Below are 20000 nucleotides of genomic sequence, written 5' to 3' on the forward strand. Positions count from 1 at the left end.
ATTGTAAACATATGAAGCGTAAAATTAAATCAGTTTATCTCTAAAATAATATATACCTAATAAAAGAAAAAAATCGTCAGCCGGAACCGTCTGCCAGCCGACCGACCATCGCAGTAGCAGCGCAGTAACCGTTTGCTATTAGAATCTCTCCCGCCGGGAGTTTCGACATTCGCCTCGCCATCCGAGCTCCCCATTCACCGGGCTGCCCTTCGGCATTTGGACCTTTCTACAGGCGAGGCTTTCCGCACTTTCTCTGCGTTTCAAGCGTCTGACCGACGGAGAACAGAACGGCTCCATTGAATTTTAGTCACCCAAGAATGTGTTGGGAAATTGAAAAAATAAAACTTCCTCCTTGAAGCAGGATACTCATGATGATGATGATGATGATGATGATGACGAAAGGACCTAACAAAAGACATCGATTTTTGAACTACCTCAATATCTGATCTTGGCTAGATTTTGATTGAAATAAGTTTACGTAAAGCAATGCGCTCGTGTACCATCAACAGTAACACGAGCGAAAGTGATTAAGAACAGGAGCAAACGAAGAAATGTAGGGCGGTTTTTGACAAATAATCTAAGCTTTACAACACATTGTTTCGCCAATTGATTTCGTGGTCGAACGGATTGACCGTTTCATTGATAGCATTGATAGCTCAGTTCAGTTTGGTTCAGTTTCAAAGACAAATCTAGTAACTAGAGACCATTAGAAAATGGCCAAACATTACTCTACTAAGTTTTCAGTTAGTAGCAAGTCACTGCTCGTTACTGTACGCTACAATCTAATGGAAAACTTCAGTCCGTAGTCAAATGTAAGAAAGATACAAATACGGCTCATTTTAACAAATAACAAAAACACAAAAATAAGTCCACTTTCCCAAGCATAAACACTCGTGAAAATCAAAACGATTTAATTTTAATAAAAAATCTTATTGAAATGGAAACTATATAAACTCCAAAGAAATGTTTTTATTTAGTCTAGATTCTAAATACCATTCACGACTGTTAGTTCATTAGAACATGTTGATTACTAAGTTTCTACTTATCACAGATTCGTGTTTCGAATTAACACAAATTTTACAAGTTATCTTAGGATTTAGAATTATTCACTTGTTAAAATAAAACCGTTTTAGTTGCAAAATTTCTGTTTTCAATTATTTAATTGTTTTTATTACATTATTTGAATTTTTTTTGTACGTAAGTACGGTCCCGTCGTTTTATTAATTTTTTGTTATTATATTTAACAACAATAACATATTAGCTTACAATAGTTATTACATTTCATTTTTAATAATTCATATTTGATGTTATAATTTTTTTTTCAAGCAAAATTTTATCAAAAACAAATATTTCCTACTGATAAAACTGATTTTGGTTATCCAAGAATACCATTTGGGATTATGCAGCGACGCAAAGCTAGAATAAAATGAATTCGAAAGCATCCTAATACAAAAGGAAGAGTGGGATCAGCTCCCCAAAACGCAACTGTAGATTTGAAGGAAAACAAATGTCCACCCAAGGCATTATCAAAGCCTCTAGCCTAACCCAAGCACAATGTATAAAGCCACAGTGCCAGAGATGTCGTAAGTCAAGGGAATGAGGGAAATCAAGTTGAGCAAAAAGCCACCAGCTGGAAATGATTTACTGCAGTTTGGTATCCCCTTTTGCATTTCCAAGTGACGATAACAAATAGAACGGGGCGACCACCCAACAGAAAAAAAACAATCAACAGGAAACCACGCAAACGGGAAAATTATTTGACTCAAAAAATTTAATTACGACTCTAGGTTCCGCTACTCGGCACCGGATTTTGGCGCCAAATTCTCTTCGTGGAAGATGGATTTGACTTCGGGATGATTTTTTAACGATTTGCTTAAAATTCATGCACTGCCTGGTAGCTGACAAAAAGCGTAAGAATGTCGTAAGCAGTAAGACATGCACACGAATTAGACCAAAGCGCATGATCGCTACCCAAGAACCGCGGATAGAATGGCAAACTGTCGGGCCAAGAGGACTCCATTGATTCGACCCAAGCGCGGCGGTAAGAGGGAGGGCGCGGGCTTAAGCGAATCGCATCCAACAAATGGCAAATTGTCCAATTTCTATCCTTTTCGCGAGCTGCCACTCCATTTGTTGCCGCAATGCAATTCACTTAAGTGACCCATTCTTCAAATTGCTTTGGGCGCGATCTTCGCCTACCTCGCCACTCTCGACACTCGATCTCGCACATTATTAATCATGCTGTCAAACTTAATTTCTCCTAATGGCAGACTACTCCATTAAAATATCATATTATATTCGAGAAAGTATACCCTGGCTGACGCGCAGTTCGCTAAAGTAGAGTAACAACAGAGGAAAAAGTCTGAAGCATATTTATTGGCAGCTAGAAGCACTGCGAAGGCGCTGGAACTGGAATAGACAGTTTTCTGGGTTTTCTTCACGCACGACTTTGGATCGCTGTCGATGAGACCAATACTCCGAAAAAAGCCCTTTTTTACTCGCAATTATAATCATTGCACAAGTTGCTTTCATAATAAAAACAAAATGTGTTTGACAAACGAACATTACAAACAAATTAACGGGAGTAGCTCATCGATAAAAAAAATCAATAACATTTTTGTGCTCTTGGAAAACATCGTAGGCACGTCAGACTCCTGTCTAATAATGACGCGTGCATTAATCAAAATTATCTTTATCAGGTGACCTGGAAACTACTCTTTTTTCATTCATTTTTAAATCAGTTTAGATTAAGGGAGGTGGGGGGGGGGCTAAGATATTAATTTTTTAAACCCAATTTTTGTTTCATAAATGCCAAGTCTTTCAAGAGTATTGTTTAAAATAGATGTGTTAATCGCAGTAAAACTGACATGGTAATTGATTTTTGAGAAATTGAGCCTTATGCATGACTTAACGCATTTCGCTACTTTAAGGATAGTTAAGGTGTTTAATTGATTTCATACAATTTGTTTACGTTTTTCAATGGGTGCTGATTCTTTCAGGAATATTATGTGTTTTTTCATCAAGAATACTGCCAAAAATTTAAAAAATAGAATTGAGTTATCGAAAAAGAATGCCCAAGTTGTATATTTGAAATGACCCATCACAATTTGCAGATAACAATTTATGAATTAGATGTCATGGATGAAGTTTTTCACAATCCCTTCCCAAAATACAACCAACTACTCTTGAAAAGTTGTAGTTTCGTATGACATTTAGGTGAAAAATATGCTCAATGGATTCGTTCTAAAAAATCTTCAAAAATGAATCTATTTTTTAAACCGAATTTAGCTTAGTTCCTCCTTAAAATAATGTAACCAGCATGTGCGATGGCCTTAATCACATGGTACAATGTCTATTACAAGAGTTGAGTGAGATCGTAATTGTAACGTACAAGACCGTCCAAAGAATAACTGTAGCTCAACAAGTACCTAGAACGATTTTATTTTGATGTATCTGATCAGTCCTCCAAATGGAACATTCCAATGATGTACAGTTATTTCTAGATAACAGCTACAAACACGCAAGCGTAAAAAATTAAAAGAAAATATAGAATATTTTCCAAAATGTCGATGAGAGAAAGAAGCAGCCATTGCATGGTTGGTAGAGCGAAAGTGTTGTTGTGCATCCCTGCAACTCTGAGTCAAAACCAGCCTCTACTCTTCATTCCCTTCCACATTTTAGCTCTGTAATCCTGAAGAGGATAAGGGTTGTTGCGCTTGGGGAAGGTGGTAGAAACAAAATAAACGTAAAAATAAATTTAATTACAAAAATTTATTTAATACACCCACCAACCAACCACACACCGAACCCACCCACCGCGTCCAAGATCAGTGGGCGAAGGGATGGGTAGCAAGCAAAAAGTCAATTCCAACCATTCTCCACAGCAAACGGGGGAGGGGGGGGGGTGGGTGGCCGGTGCGAGCTGACGAACCGTAACCGAACAGAAAAAAAAACAACAAAAAAAAGGAACCAACACACCGAAAGAGGGTGGTGTATGTGTTGAGGTCTGGATGAAGAATTGGAAAATATTTTTAATGAATTTAATTAAAATTTTGTAATAGAACATTGCGAACCATCAGAAGAATCGGAAGGGATTGTGTGAGGGAGGCGCTACCTGTCCAGCGATCATCAGTACCTTCTCTTCCTCCTCCCCCTCCATCATCAGCTAATGGATTGTGGGAGGAAGCCTTTGGCTGGATTGCACGATTGGAGCCGGCGGAGCTTTCGCTCACTCCTGTCTGCATCGCGCGGACTCGTTGACACGCCATTAGCACCCACCCGAATTCCTTGCTCCGCGGAAGTGCTGCCCAGCGGTGGCGCCTCCACCATCACCACCACCATCGGGTACCACAAAATCAGCGGCATTTTTTGTTATTAATTAAAACGAATAAATCAGTCTTGGGAGGGGGTAGGGAGGGGTGGCAGAGAGTTGGGCATGATGGGGGCTTAGCCGACCGTTTGGTGGCAGGAAAAGTGAAATTCCACCCACAAATGTTTTGTTTTCCTTTTTTCCACACCAGTTTCCACATCCAGCCAGCCAGCCAACCTCCCTCTCCCATTGATTTCTTTTATCACTGATTCGTTTTACACCTTCTGCCCGTTATTGGACACCGCACTCGGGGACGCGCACGCGGGCATTTTGGCGGGTGGATGGGTGGCGTGGCGTGGAAATAACAAAATTGGGTCCAGTGAAAGTTTACCGGAACGAACGCGGAACCCGTTACTTCTCCCAGGGGCACCGGTCGACGATGCCGAAGGGGATTCGTTAATTTTTGGCATTTAATTTGGCGCTCTTTGTCTGGTCGCCCGCTTCTTTCATTAACCAATTCCTTTTGATCAAAGATTTAATTGATCTGCTGCGTGTATCTTTGATTGCGTTTTGGGTTTCACGCTGGAAGCCCACGAGCGAGCATTGGGCGGTTGATGTCACAGAAGATACCTTAGTAAGGGAGGGAGGACTAGGACGATCGTTAAAACCAGCCCCAAACAGAGCCCCCGAAAGCAACTGTCACCACCATCATCATCGTCAGCCTTCCGCTTTGCTTTCATTAGTCCTGGTGTTCTCGTTCTGGTGAATTTCACGCAATTATCAAATCACAATTCAATTCAATTAATCTAAAAGCTAGTGAAGCAGCGATTCCTTGAAGCACTAGAAATTATGGCCATGAACCGTAGCGGGCCAGAAACGGGCACTCGCCAATAAGTGGTCAAGTTACTGAAAGCATGGACCATTTCCAAACGAACTGATGGTTGAACAAATGGTTCTAGTTCTTTGTTGTGATTGTGTAACAGCATCAACGGCGTCATTGCCGATGTTGGTGAAGAAGTTTTTATGGAATAGAATTTCAAGAGTTATAGGAAACATCATTACCTGTACGAAAGCAGATATGAACAAGTTGAATGAACAAGCTCAATTGATCAATAATCATATATCATGATTTCTTTTCTTTTTAGAAACAATAGATGATGTTTCACTTAATGAATTACTGACGCATTAGTGTCTGCAATTTGGCCCTTTAAATTAAATTCACCATCAATTTTCAATATTCCTGGACATTGAAATCCGAAACTATTTCGTTAAATAGTACGTATGAAATTTCATCCTGAATTTAACAATTCTCTATTTCTTTATTAAACCTTCATCATTCATTTATCCATTTTTGATATTGCTAGGTCAATTGCCTAAGCACTCTTAGTAAAACACAATCTGGTGAACTTAAACGATCTGCGGTACGGCGATGCGATGAAATTTTATGTGCTTTTAGTAGACCAAACTGCAGTAATTCCCATTCCATAAAACTATGTCAAATGGTAAATTTACCATTTTCTGTTTAAATATAGTTACCTTTAACTTTTTTTAATTGCGAAGCTAGCTATCAATAAACAAGATGTTTAAAGGTGCATTGTTTGGGGAAATTTGTAAAATTGTGTACATCTTAAATGAAAAATCTAGATTTCTGTTCCAACGTTTTTCGGTAGAATGCTCTAATATTGTAGTTCTATATGCTTGTCGTGTATATATATTGTAGTTCTATATGAAGATGTCTTTTTGGAGCGTCTTCTCAAAATTGTTGAGATGTTCTTACAGTGTAGTCGCATTGGTAGTACACCCAAAACCTGTTACATTTTTCTATGTCATTAACAGTGTTATCTTCACATTAACAGTGTAGTCTGTCTTGACTGACTGCCTGTGAATGGCAAAGTCGTCAGGCACTGTTACACGCGAGTGTCTCAAAAATGTCTCATTTTTGTACATTCGTTTGGCAATATATAATAGACGATATCAATCAGGTCACAATAACAGGTTGTAACGTTCAATTATTTGAGCATCTCACCGAAATAGTTTGCTAGTTCTAGTTGCCAAAAATAGTTGAGGCCATTCAAGGATTTAAGCGGCAAGCGACGTATGCATAAGTCGGATAGCCCAAAACACTAGAGCACTAGTGTCTAGCCCAAAAAAACTAGTGCTCTAAATAAGAGCATATAAAGCGATTGCAGCACACCCAAACACCACTCCCGGACACTGTCTAGCCAAGTGCGAGAGCTACTGTGCAAATAAACTACGGACAAAATACAATCTTAAAACGAATGGACCAGGCTGGCTCCCCCTCTCACTAACGAGCCCGTGTTGGGAAACGCCGAACGAAAAACGGCGTGACCGTCCAACCAGCCGGCGGATACAGAACAAAAGAAAATTAATTATAAAAAGGATAATAACTTTCCTTCCGCATCTTTAATCTTTTGCAGATAATTAAAAAATTATAATTAGAATACACTAACGGCGCTTGGCGGCCGCCAGGAGCGCGTCGTCCCCTCTCGTGTAGCTCTTTTCGGGGCCCCTTGTCCTCGTTCGCGTCCTCGTTGGGTGACTACTAGTACCCACCACTAGCTTTTTCACCCCACCAGCCAGCCGGATGGGTGCACCGCGCGATGGATGCGAAGTTGATGGCAAGAGGGACATTAAAATCCGACCGGCAGGATCTTCAAGAATCATCTTTCTTTTGGCATGCCGTCCTTTCTGCCCTTGCTTTTCTTCCGAGCGAAGCGAAAGTGTTTACCGACAAAATGAAGCGTAAAATTAAGGAAAACATATCCTCGGTCTGACATTTCGCGAAGGACCGGAGGGCGAACTCGGTCTTTTTATTACGCGGTTTTCACTATACATACGACGTCCTCAGGTTTATCTACTTTAGACCTGTATATCATATCGTTGCAGTACACAATACATGCAATAGAGGCAATTTTTACTCGTGCACTGCACCGCAAGCGCAAGATGCTCGCCGGGCAAAGTAAAGTCCTGCATTTTGAATTTAGCAAAAAACACGTTAGTCAAAATTTAATGGAACCGAAAAATATGGCTCATGGGAAGCATCCGGAAATGGCTTCACCGGAAAGAACCATCTCGATTTCATCTCTTTATGTGTTTGTGTGGTTGGGGCCGTCGCCAAGTAACGACATTGGCCTGCTAGGGGTTTTCCATCATCACAAACGTTTCCAGAGCCACAGCCTGCAGCGACGAAACAGCTGACAAGCTGCATCGTCAAACCGCACGTCGCGCAATGCGAAAAGAGTTGCAGAGAATACGGAACGAAAAAAAAAACGGCGAGTCCAAAACTGCCCTCGCTGCTGCTGCTGCTGCTGCTGCCGGTGCCTCTTCCTACGGCGCGTACAATGTTTAATTAGCTAAAGTTAATTAATTTTTTACGTGTTTTCGCGAAAAAGATATTTAACTTTCCATCTCCAGCGCCTCCCTTTGGCCGGGCCACGTTGTGTCTTACTGCCCCACCGAACGGCGCAGTCAGCGAGCGAGACGGCTCGTTCTTTTTTCAGTTTTTTTGTTCTTCTTTTGGTAACTGTGATGGTCTGTGAGATTGGCGACCGGAGCCAGCAATGGAGAGGACTCCATCTTCTTCTGAGTTCTGGGTCGCCGTAGTGGCTGCAACTCTCTAGCATACCGCTAGCACGCTTGACATGGCGTTTTGTGTTTTTTTTTTGTGTTTTGTTTTGTTTCAGCGTTCCTTTTTTTCCTTTTTCAGTCCCCCTCCCACTTGGATGCCCCCTCGCAAAGCATGCTGCCGGAGAACATTGAAGGACATTTTTCACAATTAATTAATCTCGAGCTTTTCTCTTCTTTGCGTTTCGTTGCACCGGTTGCAGCCCGCCGGAGAAAATCTCCTCACCGGCGGTAGTGTCGGCGGTGGACGTATGCCATCAACCAACGCTAATAGACCTCCATACGTAACAGATAAACTGGCATTACCGAATCAAGGGCCGCAGCAATCCATGGCCCCGACCTCCTCGTCACCATCGACATCATCCGCCAACTCGTCCTCCTCCTCCTCCTCATCCTCCTCTTCCGCCTCCTCGCTATCGGCATCGAGTGGCATCGGTGGCACCACCATATCGATGGCATCAACGGGCGGTGCGCTGTTGACTTCACCAACACAGCATCAGCAGCATCCAAACCAAGTAACCCAGCAACAGCAACAGCAACAGCAACAGCAGCAGCAGCATCATCCGAGCAACCTGGGACCGCACCGGGACGACGGTTCAAGCGGTTATGGCAGTCCGGATTCGGAGACATTCGAGGCACCGAACCACGCGAACAACCAATGACGACCGATGCCTTGACTGCCCAAGGTACGCTAAGCGCCGTCGATAACGGGACACGCCGGACTACCATTGCGAACTGACGAAGTTACTGCTAAAGTGGCAAACACTATACGATGCTTTAAAACAAACGAGCAACAACTTGTATACATAGACTAGTTTAATAAATGCGATTTGCTTGCTGGCAGTACAAGACCACGACCACGTGACCACCACCACAATCAATCGCACGTCCCACGTGGTTTCCTGTTGAACGAGCACACTAACTTCGCGCCAAGAACCATGTACTAAGAAACCAAAATCGATGAAAAACTACGTATGCGACGGTTTTACCCTGCGGCTAAGTTGTTTAAACATTGGGGCAAAATGTAGGTAAGAAAAGGTACAATTGCATTACGACATACTAGTTTCAACATTTTCCAACCGTTTGATATGGAACGCACTACGCAGTGCACCATAGAAGAATGGATCCATACTACCAAAGCTTTTCTATTGAAATTGAAGCATTCATTTATTGTTTTTATCATTTTATAAGACCGCCGATCCATGCATCGGAATGGTAAATCGTGTTGCTTGGTGTATGATGATACAGAGTAGAGATCTATGCACGACTTTAAATTGTTTTACCGACAAGGAATGGACGTTTGCATAGCAGACTGATAGCGGGAAAAGATAACATTCCACGGAAAATTTCAAACAAAGCACACCTAGCCTAGTTACAATTATACATTTGCTTATCTACATGCTGTCTCCACATTTACTTCATACGTTACGTGCAGCCCATGCCATTCAATATATCAACAATCAGTCTTGTTTCAACAAAAGATCATATCTTACAAGAATAATTGATGCTCGGAAAACAGCAGAAAGTCACAATTGAAGATCTAAGTAGCATCTTGAAGTAAGTATTAAACATTCTTCCTTTGATGATCGTACACGGGCTGTGCTGTATTATTTGAACAACTATTCATCATTTTTCGTTCCGTGTTGCCAGTGTTTTAATCTACGAGGTACAGTTATATGTACAAGAATTCCGTTTTCCGATTTCCGACTTTTCGTTGATGCAATGCTCATTCATTTGCCACGATCGAATCTTTCGTTCTAAAAAAACCTCTCCACTTCAAACATGTGCTCCGGTGTGTGCAACACATAAATTACATATCTTATGCTAAGTTCATTTCGTGTACAAAGTTGTAAAGATTGTTGACTCGTTCCATTAGTTTGTGAATTGTTTCCTTTTTGATTTGCGAGGGCGACCCCCGCGTGGGTCGTTGGTGGTGCAAAGTGGTAGAATAGTAGAACCTATTTGAAACATTTCTTTCCTCGCACATGAAACCAAATACAATGAAAATGATGGATGTTAAACAAAAAAATAAACCAATCGAAACACGCACTAGACAGAAACGAGCAAGCATGAAATGCTGAAAACTGGTGAAAATCATGTCCAATCGTTGCGTGAAGGGTATACTATTACCTTAATTGAAAATGACATTATAATTACAAATCCCCGGTGCACCGGAACGAACAGAGAATCGGAGGGAGGAGGTCGCCCATAGAAGCATGCCTAGCGAGGGGTGGTTATAAGGTAGAGCTTACTTAATTCACTCACTAAGAATAACGCGAAAAGCCTACGCACGAAAACAAGCTAGTCAGTGGTGGAGAGAGAGATTCTTTAACTTCCTTTAAACTATCCCGGGCCACACTTACGCATGCTCTCTTACAAAGGATCAGTTTGAAAGAGACAAGCCAGCGGATACGAACTTGACCATTAATAAGCACATATTGTAAAGTAAGTAAATGTAAATATCACCGTTTCATTACCCCAGAAAATAAGAGATAACAGCTGAAATAAAACCAAACAACGCCATACCGAGATCAATCTGATCGAGTTATTCATTGATGTTGCCACTAAACAAGCAAAAAATTAAAAAGGGTAAGTGTAAATACGAATGTTTGGCCTCACATTACCTAGAAATGATGGCGTAAATAGGATACAACTCACCTTTATCACACAAATCACTCGCGTGTTCTGGAAAGAAACTATTTTTTGATAGTATGTACTCCGCCTAGTGTACATAGCTACTTAACGTTGCGTGTTCTTGCGAGATATGTAATAATGAATACAGAACGCTTCGTGAAACAATCGTCAATCTTCCGTAGTATATTTGTTCGGCAGTGCTTCTTATCGATAGTAAATACTTTTCTAAGATTTGTTAATTCTTTTTCATCGTTATTCTAATATTCGCTGAGTGGCCACATGGTCTACGCACAGATGCGTAGGGAAAACACAAACTTTATCTACGCGCTACTTAAACATGTGGCAATGCGCACAAACACCTTGTGGTTCTCGAGAGAGTTTCGTCAGATCTTCAGGCTGGATTATTTGATTGTTAAGCATAACCACACCACACGATGGTTGGACTGTGCATGTGGGATTCTTGTTAGATAGGAAGACGTTCGTACAATATCCTATGGTAGTATTTCAAGTATCAAGAACCGCAACTACTTGTGTCCTTCGCGTTCATCTCGTTGCAGCTTGGCACGTAGAACATTGAACTTTGGTCCCGTGTGCTCAGAATTCATCGTGTCTCGTAAGCGCTTCGCCGAAATCCGTTGCCTGCGAGCCAACGAAAAGATCGTACTTTTCAATGATTTCATCCTTCGTTAGCTTCTCATCGGCATCCGAGTCCGCTTCATAGATCAGGTGGCGAGCCTCTGCTTCGGCGTGATCGAAATGGGCCGGTGTGATCCAATCTTTCACCTCTTCATTATCCATAAAGCCATCCTTGTTCTTGTCACTGCAATCATGCATGCACGAAAGGGATTAGCGGTTAATAACGGTTTATCCTTCGTCTTTGGCTTACTCGCCCTCTCTCCCCTCTTTGACTTACCGGAAGTTTGAGAAAGTTTCTCGCTCATGTTTCACCCAATCGGGTTCCTCTTCGTTTTCCTCCCCCACGCGATACATATCGCCAATGTACTCCTCCACCGACACCTTACCGTCACTGTCCTTATCGATGTCTTCGATCGTTTCCACCACTACCACATCACGCATATGATCACTCTCTTCCGGGTGCAGGAAATCGGTAAACTCTTCCTTCGTCAGCTCATCATCGCCATCGCGATCGGCGATACCCCAACGGCGACGATCACGCTTCATCATGGCGCGATACGAGAAATGCTCGTCTGCTGGGTGATCGGAGCCTTCGCGCGATGCCAGCTCATCCAGAAATCCGTACACATTCTGCCGATACGTATCCCAGTGCAGCTTTTCCGTATTGTTCGTGTTGTGGGTCTTCCACTGGCGGTTGACATCATCGTCAATGTAGCGCCGCTGCGTGTACTGTATCCACGCCTTCAGCTCCGACAGATTAACGAACCCATCCTTGTCTCCGTCAATTTTATCTACGATTAGTCTGGTGCGACAACGAAATCATTGCAACCAATTAGTGTCATCATCACCGTCGTCGTCGTCGTCATCTTCCCTCCTCCTCATCATCATCACCATCAGATTCGTCATCAGCACCAGGCAGGTTCGTTTCCGCGTACCGTTGCTTGAACTCGATGGCCCAGATTCTTCTGTTTACTTACCCCAAACGGCGTCGGCTTTCATCCGCCTCAAGCTGATCGAACGTTTTGGCAGCTTCACCCAGAAACGCTTCGTGATCGTACTGCTTGTTGTGCTCATCGTTCTGATAGTGCTGCACGTGGCTGAGTGGGTCATGATCTAGTACCCGTTTCTCTTCTGGTTTTGGAATAGCCGAGACTGCATAGCTGAATAGCAGGCAGATGCCTGTGGTGTGAAGGAGGATCATTTTGCTCAGCAACCAGCGATCGGAAAAAACCTTCCAAAGCAAGCGAGGCACCGGCCTACTGGCACGCGCAACGTGACACTAATTGTGTTGATTTGCGAGGAGTGTTCTGCAATATTGGAGATGCAATTGAAGAAAAACATTAAGCCCAGATCAGAGAAGCCTTTCTAGTGGCGTTCGTCATCCATTTAAGAGCAAAGTGATCTGTGAAAACTTCCGAAATATGTTTTTGTGATCTACATCCATACCGATTTAACACACACCCTAAACCATCGTTCGATGAACACAAATATTCTAAAATACAGATTAAACGTTTTCTTTACTCGAGGACTGGAGAGAATAAATCAGTAGTTCCCCCATATTCAGTTCCCCCGGCTCTCTGTTGGGTGCACTAAAAATATGCCACGTCAAACGTGCCACGTTGTACCGAAACGCGTCACGCACGTTTATGGATATCATTCACAAACTTACCACGGACACGGACTCCCAGCACCAGTCGATCGTCAAGAATGGAGCCGTGATCTGTTTGGCAACAGGATTATTTCTGTTCTGTTCTGGGCACTCTTTTTGGCTTATCAAACAAACGGATTCTAAACCAACTCAAACCTCGAGAACTATGATGGTTGCGCATCGGATGCAGTCCAGATCTCGACTAAACCCGGCAGCTCTTTTCAATGTAAACAAACTTCGCACAGTAGGACTGGACACATGTGGTCTCGCTGGGTCACGAACCAATTCAGTCCGCCAGAGGTGAAGAAGAATCGAGGAAGAGCAACAGGAAAGTGAAACCATTCGAGGCGGAATGTTCTTGAATGCTGACGCTTCCAACCAATCCTACGCCAGAGTGGACTATGCGAAGCGAAAGAAACCCTTTGCCTTTCGGCCCATCTTCCGCCCATGTCTCCTGGCGGTCGTCTATGACGATAGACATAGTAGCCGCCGACACCATCGGGGCGATAAGCGAAAACGCAGACTGCGGACCCCGTCATCGGGCGATCTCATCGTCCATATTACAGCATCTGTGCCTCCCTTACCCGCTCACTAAAACAATCGCTGCTTGATAAGCCATTCAACTAAAATAAACAGTTTAGAACAGAGTTAAGAACGATTCGTTATTTATTGAGTTATCAAAAACGAACTCAAATAAAATGAATCCTTAACAACAAAAATCACAACTTTTTCGTTAGTATACATGAAAGAGAGAAACGTTAAACAATTGGCGCCCCTCTTTAGCTTTGATATGCCCAGCGGTAGGTTGTTCAACACGATTTTCACGCGGTGCAAGTCAATGGAAATATCATGTGCAACAGATGAGCCGCAACGCCTTCGAGTTCCATGCGTGGTAGGGTTCCGCAGCACCGTCTGGGGGAGTATCGAATGCGTGAGACGAAAATAACACGCTACCATGATACAAAGCAAGCTACTTTTCCAACAGACGAATCATTGTTAAGCAAACTATTTCGCCGCTACTACGATTGCCTTATACCAGTTTACTGCTCCAAACGGGACAGTAACATTGCGAATAAATATTATTTATGAGCGTCGTTCAGGAAACCATCTAATACGGATTTTTACCGAATTGATGAGAGGAAACCGGATGCTGATCGAAGCACCTATCTTCGCTGCTACTCATCGTGAATTCCTCAACGCCCACGCTTGAAACTGAACCGTGTTTCAAGAGTACGGTCACACCGTACGGCCACATGCATATAATTTGTACACTGTATGTTGCACTGCATTGCAATTGATCCTTTTGCTGACAAATCATTTTGTTCTAAAACGAGCCTAGAACTTCCAGTAAACTCATAACTGCAGCTGGTCCGTTTTATACATTGCCCTCTAAATAGCGCTCCAACAGCGAACTTCGTCGAACTGATGTACTTTTGGTTATGAAAAACGAAAGTATTACTTACCGTGCACAGAATAGCACAATCACCGGCGAAGAAACCTTTTATCAGCAAGTAAAACACCTTTTTCAGTAAAACTCCGTTCTTCGTTCCGGCCTCTTCTTTTTCGTTTTCGGTTGAGTTATTTGTAAACAAGGATCTGTCAAGCTCTGACAGCCGGCATGTACAGTGGTGGTCCATAAAATATGAGCATTTCGGGAGTGTTCAGAAGCCGCGGCTAAAAGCGGGAATTCCTTAACTCTTTTAAACAGTTTTGTGGTTAAGATAAAGCTGATACGAACAAATTCAGGTTGATTTTCATCAACCAGCGTCGTACTCGGTGAAAATCTAATACCTCCTTGGGTCACAAACCGTGCAAACTGTGAAAACCTGTAGCGCCGGCAAAGACACAGGCGGCATTGAAACCGCGAAAAAGGATCGCACCTCATTCTTTTTCTTTAACTAAAAAGAATCTTTCCGCAAGCTCCAGGAAGCAATCAACCGACTCATAATCAAGTGTAGAGAGTACAGAAATCTCCGGCCAACGTCTGGCTATCTCCGAAACCGCTCTGGCAAGTATTGAACTTTGTTCTTCTGCTGATGTTTTCGTTAACGATCGAATGCTCGTTCCAGTCAGCATCACGGCAACGGAGCCTGCAATTAAGGTAACGGATATCCGTTTTAGGTACACAATAGACCGAAAAGATTGCACCTAATCCATACAATTCCATCCGGAACATCCGTATCCGTGCAGTAAGTACCTTAGTAATTATAAAACAATTATTTTCTTCAAACTTGTATGGTAACCGAAAAGTAATATTTCATTTTCTATTTTTTGTTTACTCCACTTCACATGCGAAGAGTATCCAAAATATGTACGATGGAGGTTGATGAATCGAACAAATCGAAGCCTTCGGAGGACGGCATGTGGGAAACGTTGATTTCCACTTTAACATCGAACATACACAGCTGCGGATCTAATCTGGAGATGATAGTGAACATGATATGCACCGACCTCACCTACGACGATCCCGGATTGTTTCCTCCCAGGCTTCTCACGACGGATGCCGAACGGCTCGCTTGTCGGGCCTGCAACTTCTGGCTGATCAACCAACTTCTACGAATTGCCACGATGGACTCATACAACAGGTACAAATAGTTTTGTATTTTAAAGGACTTCACTTCAAACTGTCTTTGTTCTGCTTTTCCAGCATCTGTTCCAGTTACACGCGCCTCCAGAAAGAAATCGCCGCTGCTTGTTTCATAAAGCAGCGCTGGTTGGCGCTCGAGATATTGGCTAAGTTTGTGCAGCTTCTGGAGCAACTAAATGCTTACCGTCCGGAGGATAGTGTCTCGATGAACGTGTTCCACGTGCGATCGTACAACTTTGCCGAAGTACAGTCAGAGAATTGTGAGTTCGCCGACATTGTCATAACCAACGCGAAATCTCGCCGGATGCTGCGAATGCACTGTTTGCATGTGCTAGCGGAGTTTCCCACAATCCTGGCCAGTGAATGCGAACCAACGGTGCACTCCATCCTAGCAAGCGCTATGCTGGCGGTCCACTACTGTCTTTCTCACGGTACCCTCGAGGAAAAAACATTGTGCGTGCTTTTTGCGCGAAAGTACTTGAAACATCACTGCCACACTTTGCCTGGTCAACGCTCGTTGCAAATCACGGTGGACATCATGGCACTCACATCGACGGCACTAGAGCGACTGAAATCTTGGCATTCCAGCGGTTTGGTACGGGTTAAGCACGTTGGCGACTTTATTACAGTCATGACGGATTTCTTCAATACGATGAGTAGTTTAAAGTTTCGGAACGTGGACGATGCTTGGAATCACAGGCTAACGGTGGCGGCCACAGAAACGTTAAAGGCCTCAAGCATTCCCCTGCAAATCAGTGAACAACTTACCATCGCCTCTGAAAAACTTAACCAACAAGTGCATCTATGTTTGCAAAATTTTAAACCGGCCGCTACAAGCTCATGTGTGTTGGTCTCCGTCATGGATCACAGTCCCGATGTGGTGCTGCAAATGGATAACGCAATCATTGAGCAATTGCTGAAAGCGACAGCCATCTCGGACGATAATCTCGCGATCACCGTCACCGATAAGAGCAATATTTGGGCCACGCTAGTGAGGAAAATGGAATGCGATGAACCGCCACTGGAGCGACTTATTGTACTATCGCACAAAATCAACTTCAAGTTTCAGTGCGGCACGTTGAACGACGAAAAATCGAATGATAAAAGTCCCAAAGAATGTTTCTTCTTTCCGTCAAGAGAAACGTTGCTGTCCACGAGTAACTTGTTTCAGGCATCTGCTAAACGCTACTGCGCGTTACTAGATATGTGCTTCGACGTGATCCACCTCCCCGACTGTAGGCTACTCAGTAGCAACCAGCAACACAGCCTGGTACGCGTGTTATTTGCTCCATTCGAAGGAAAATTCATTCGTCGAGCAACCCTTGATGAACAGTGCGCAGAGAAAGCCTATCTCCAGGAAGCCGACAACACTAACTCGACACGAAAGTACGCTTTAGAAAAATTGTGTGCCTTACGCACTGACTATCTGGTTGACGATGCAGTTAGAGATACTGTACGCGAACGGCTTATTCAGCTTATAACGGCGATCGGTAGTTATAGCGTAGATGCTGAGAATGGCGAAGATGGCTTTCTTTTGCAGCAAGTTTTGCTAAACCAGTTCCAGCCACTAGTGTTATCGACCAAGTTGCCTATTTCATTGATTTTCGAAAAGATCCTCGTCCCATCGCTTGCACTGTGTGCGAAGAAACCGGAACTCACGACGAGTGTTTTTGGTGCTTTAGAGATGCTGTGCTGTATTCATTCGGCCAGAAATGCATCTGAATTTCGTGTTTATCAACGATCGCCACGCACACGAAACTACGAGTGTATCTGCCAGAGGCCCACCCAACTAGCAGATGGATATTACAGCAAAAAAACAACGGAGCAACTGCTGTCCGAAGGACAATCGATTGAACTGGATGGTACGATAGTATCGGCCCTTGAGCACTTGAAGACCACTCGCAACGTTTCTATTCGACTGGCTTGGGCGAACTTCCTTCCAGCGGCACTTCGGCATAGCGATTGCCTGGTCAGCGAAGAGAGGATCACTTTTTGGATTCCTTTATTTGGCGATGAATCGATGGAAGTGTGCCAAATCGTGAGCAAACGGGCAGAGGTCGTAATGCAGATACTGGCGACAAAGTTGTCCAATGAACAGGAACGGTACGAGAAATGCATCAATCTGCTGCTAGAAGAGCTGCTGCGGGTAATCAAGCATTGCTTGGAGCAAACCCCATCCTACTTATACCAGTACACGGTCGTTCGACTGGTGGTAGCTGTGGTGACCGGTCGTGCTGAGGCAGCACGAGTGCATGGGGCAGGATCATCCCAAGAGACGCTAATGCAGAGTGTAAGAATGATGCTATTTCTACTGATGCAGCCGGAGTCGGAAGTGACGAATGAAGCATCACTGGCAGTGGCGGAAATGTGCGCTCGCCATGAAGTGAGCCCGTGGAATATACTTTGCTGGTATCGTCACGACGTCATCAAGCTGATGGCTGGCCTAGTGGTCTGCAATTACCGCTTTTCAGGAATCTCGCTTTACCAATCTCTAACCATCGTGAGCTATACGTTTGGGTGCCGGGATCCGGTAGAGTTTGTCGGTAAACACTACAAGATCATGATGGCAACGCTACTGCCCTGGTGTCTACGCTTCCCGAAATGTGACGAATTGCTTCGCGAGCTGGCGGCCATCGTCCGCAAGGATCTGGTGGCGATGCTGTCCATGTCCTTTCTCACCATTTATACATATTTATTCATCAGCGAGGAAACGGAAGTGACGTACCGATGCATCGACTACATCATGAAGCTGACGGGCAACAGCTTTTGCCGTTTGCTTCACTCCGATATAAAGGTTAGTTTGATTAGGCTACTTTGATGATGCATTTCCGATGCTTGGATAACTTTCACGCCCTTTCACTCCCGCCCATCTAGAGCACCGTGCCGGAAATCTTGATCTTCTATCACATCAATGCGGAATGTGTGCTGCATGCGATACGCAGCTTGTTGTCCAAGGACAGTGATCCCGATCAGCAAGTTCCTACCGCTCGAATCGCCGAGTACATTGCAGGGCGTTTCCTTGGCGTGCTAGCCTACTTCGAGGCAACACTCGTGCATCCGGATGCGGAAAAAGTTTTAAAATCTGAGGCACTACTCAGCTTGGGTGACATTATCCGGCTCTTGGGTGGTGAACACATTACTCCATTCCGGTTCAAAATTATTGCTTTGCTTCGAACCGCACTGGGGCTACAGGTGCCAGTGCTGACACGGCACTGTGTGAAGATATGGCGAATCTTCGTCTGTACGGTCGATGTTCGACAACTCGGTCCACTGCTGAGCACGATTGTCGTTACGCTTGAACCATTGCTGGCTCAGTTTCCCGATGATATCGACTACATCTTCCGCTACCTGATCATGGAAAACAACAGTCTGCTCGGTCAGTTCATTGGGGATTTGTTCTTCCTCGACGATATGGCGATAGCGGTCGATGTAAAACGTGCGGTGGCGCAACGCGCTCCACCCCCCAGTGAACCACGGTATCGTTTTGCTTCCCAGCTTGACGAACTGATTCGACACTGCAATCACGAAAACTTAACTGTCCGCGCTTACGCCTTGGCCCATCTGCGCCGTCTGTGCGCCGGCAATCGATCGGAACTGAACGAATCCATCCTGGGGCAACACCAGCGGATAAGCATTGGCACGATCGCAACGCTTGTGGAAACACTGATTCGTGGTCTTGGCGAACAGGATGTACAGATCCAGCTGCGTGCAGCCGAATGTCTCGGTGAACTCGGTGCTCTTGCACCCAGTCATCTTCCGCCCATCTACGCACCGCTGGGCATAGGGTTTGCGCTGAGCGTACACTCGGATGCTTTCGCGATCATCGCACTGCGTGAACTGTGTCGGGCGTACCAGCGGCAAAAGGATTCGAAGAATGTCGATAGCTTCTCGTTAGCCATCCAGGAGATACTGAATGAACGGGGCGTGTCACCGAAGGCCGGCAAGAAGGTGGACGTGTGGGAAACGATTCCGGAGCGACTAAGACCGATCATGGAACCACTGCTTACCTCGTGCTACACGACCGTATCGAAAGCTGCCCCAACATTTCCCCACCCCGTGTTCGGCTCAGTTCGCTCGAGCCTTGACTGGTCCTATCAGTGGGCATCACAGCTGATCGAGAGCATCGGCCAAGAGGTGACGCGCAATTTACTGCGCGCTTTCAAACCGTCTCTACGATGGGACAACGGTACACTGTCACTGCTGTTACCCTACATACTACTGCATTCCCTGCAACTCGGTGAAGGTGGCGAGCGACAGCGAATCCGTATCGCAGAGGAACTGCAAACGGTCTTCGATGCCGCGATCGCCGATATCGACGATGCTACCGTTGTGTTGCCTTCATCTCGGACTACACTGGGACAGCCTAGCGATGTTAACCCGCCAATGGCAAACAGCAGTGGTAACAGTAGCAGCATGGTTTCGATGGCGAACAGCAAGAGCACTGATAGCACCGCCTCGGAGATAGCCGTTCAATGTGCAAAGTTCGCTTTTGGATTATTCGATTTCCTGGAGCGCTGGAAGCGACAGCAATTTAAAGCCGA

General features: G+C 44.4%; 3 protein-coding genes across 6 annotated transcripts in view; 2 read left to right on the plus strand and 1 right to left on the minus strand.

Moving 5' to 3' along the window:
- Window positions 1-10425, plus strand: part of LOC126577872 (LIM/homeobox protein Lhx1-like) — an 86476-nt gene extending 76051 nt beyond the window's left edge. For both annotated transcript variants that reach the window (XM_050239871.1, XM_050239872.1), the window contains one exon: window positions 8158-10425. In XM_050239871.1, coding sequence (XP_050095828.1) covers window positions 8158-8616 — 459 coding nt within the window. In that variant the 3' untranslated portion in view covers window positions 8617-10425. The remainder of the gene's footprint in view (window positions 1-8157) is intronic.
- A 316-nt stretch (window positions 10426-10741) lies between these two features.
- The window catches only part of LOC126577873 (calumenin), a 9807-nt gene continuing 548 nt past the window's right edge, over window positions 10742-20000 (minus strand). The window contains exons 1-4 of one of the 3 annotated variants that reach the window (XM_050239874.1): window positions 14336-14465; window positions 12202-12531; window positions 11502-12026; window positions 10742-11408 (exon numbers count right to left, since the gene is read on the minus strand). In XM_050239874.1, coding sequence (XP_050095831.1) covers window positions 11183-11408; window positions 11502-12026; window positions 12202-12425 — 975 coding nt within the window. In that variant the 5' untranslated portion in view covers window positions 12426-12531; window positions 14336-14465 and the 3' untranslated portion in view covers window positions 10742-11182. Of the gene's footprint in view, window positions 11409-11501; window positions 12027-12201; window positions 12532-12893; window positions 13269-14335; window positions 14466-20000 lie in introns of those variants that run through there. The other 2 variants (XM_050239873.1, XM_050239875.1) reach the window with 2 other exon arrangements.
- Window positions 14873-20000, plus strand: part of LOC126577876 (serine/threonine-protein kinase ATR-like) — an 8615-nt gene continuing 3487 nt past the window's right edge. Inside the window, exons 1-4 of the mRNA XM_050239877.1 lie at window positions 14873-15061; window positions 15170-15457; window positions 15520-18253; window positions 18334-20000. The exon at window positions 18334-20000 is cut by the window's right edge and continues 3487 nt beyond it. Of these exons, the coding sequence (XP_050095834.1) occupies window positions 15189-15457; window positions 15520-18253; window positions 18334-20000 (4670 nt within the window). The 5' untranslated portion in view covers window positions 14873-15061; window positions 15170-15188. The remainder of the gene's footprint in view (window positions 15062-15169; window positions 15458-15519; window positions 18254-18333) is intronic.

Source organism: Anopheles aquasalis, chromosome 3 (assembly GCF_943734665.1).
Source record: "Anopheles aquasalis chromosome 3, idAnoAquaMG_Q_19, whole genome shotgun sequence".
Lineage (NCBI taxonomy): Eukaryota > Metazoa > Arthropoda > Insecta > Diptera > Culicidae > Anopheles > Anopheles aquasalis.